Source organism: Myotis davidii, unplaced genomic scaffold (genome assembly GCF_000327345.1).
Source record: "Myotis davidii unplaced genomic scaffold, ASM32734v1 scaffold566, whole genome shotgun sequence".
In the NCBI taxonomy this organism is placed as follows: Eukaryota; Metazoa; Chordata; class Mammalia; order Chiroptera; family Vespertilionidae; genus Myotis; species Myotis davidii.
The window spans coordinates 119,796-120,576 of record NW_006296617.1 but is presented as its reverse complement, the minus strand read 5'-3'; the positions used below and the strand labels follow the sequence as shown (position 1 = coordinate 120,576).

General features: G+C 70.7%; 1 protein-coding gene across 1 annotated transcript in view; it reads left to right on the top strand.

Annotated features, from left to right (window-relative positions):
- LOC107184407 overlaps positions 1-781 on the top strand; it is a 25,686-nt gene that overhangs the window by 11,782 nt on the left and 13,123 nt on the right. Inside the window, exon 2 of the mRNA XM_015569310.1 lies at positions 4-781. Coding sequence (XP_015424796.1) covers positions 4-781 — 778 coding nt within the window. The remainder of the gene's footprint in view (positions 1-3) is intronic.

Sequence of the window (781 nt, the reverse complement as noted above, 5' to 3'; positions counted from 1 at the left end):
CAGCGTGCCAGGCCTCCACCCCCAGCACCCGGGTGGCAGCGGCCCCAGCGAGATCCGCAGCCCCAAGTCCGCTGAGACCTTCGGAGGCACCGCCAAGCGAGGGGAAGCGGCATCTTCGATCCTCAGAGCCTCCCTGGCGCGGCCTCACCCGGGAGCCACGAGCCGGCCGGCAGGCACCCTCCTGGCTTCACTCTGCGCGAGTCCCTGGGACCCCCCAGGGCAGGACCCCGGGCAGCCTCGACAGGTGGACAGATCAGGCCGCGCGCCTCTCTCTCTCGCAGAGCCTTGGGGAAGGAAGGGACGGTGGCATCCTGGATACCCCCGCGGAGTCCCGAGGCAGCGCGGGGGCGCGCCAGCGGGCTTACTGCTGCCTCCGAGAGCTGGGCAAGATGCTGTTCGGGGTGAAGGACATCGCGCTGCTGGAGCACGGCTGCCAGGCCCTGGAGGTGGACAGCGCCCGGTCCCTGATGATCCTGGGCATCCCCGAGGACTGCGGCCACGAGGAATTCGAGGAGATCATCCGGGCCCCGCTGGAACCGCTGGGCGAGTTCGAGGTGGCGGGGAAGGCCTTCGTGGAGGAGGAGCGCTCCAAGGCGGCCATCATCAGGCTGCTGGGGGACGTCACCCCCGCCGCCATCCCCCGGGAGATCCCGGGCAAGGGCGGCGCCTGGAGGGTGGTCCACATGCCCCGCCAGCAGGACATCGAGTTCCTGACCAAACTGAACCTCTTCCTGCAGAGCGAGGGCCGGACGGTGGAGGACGTGGCCCGGGTCCTGCGGCA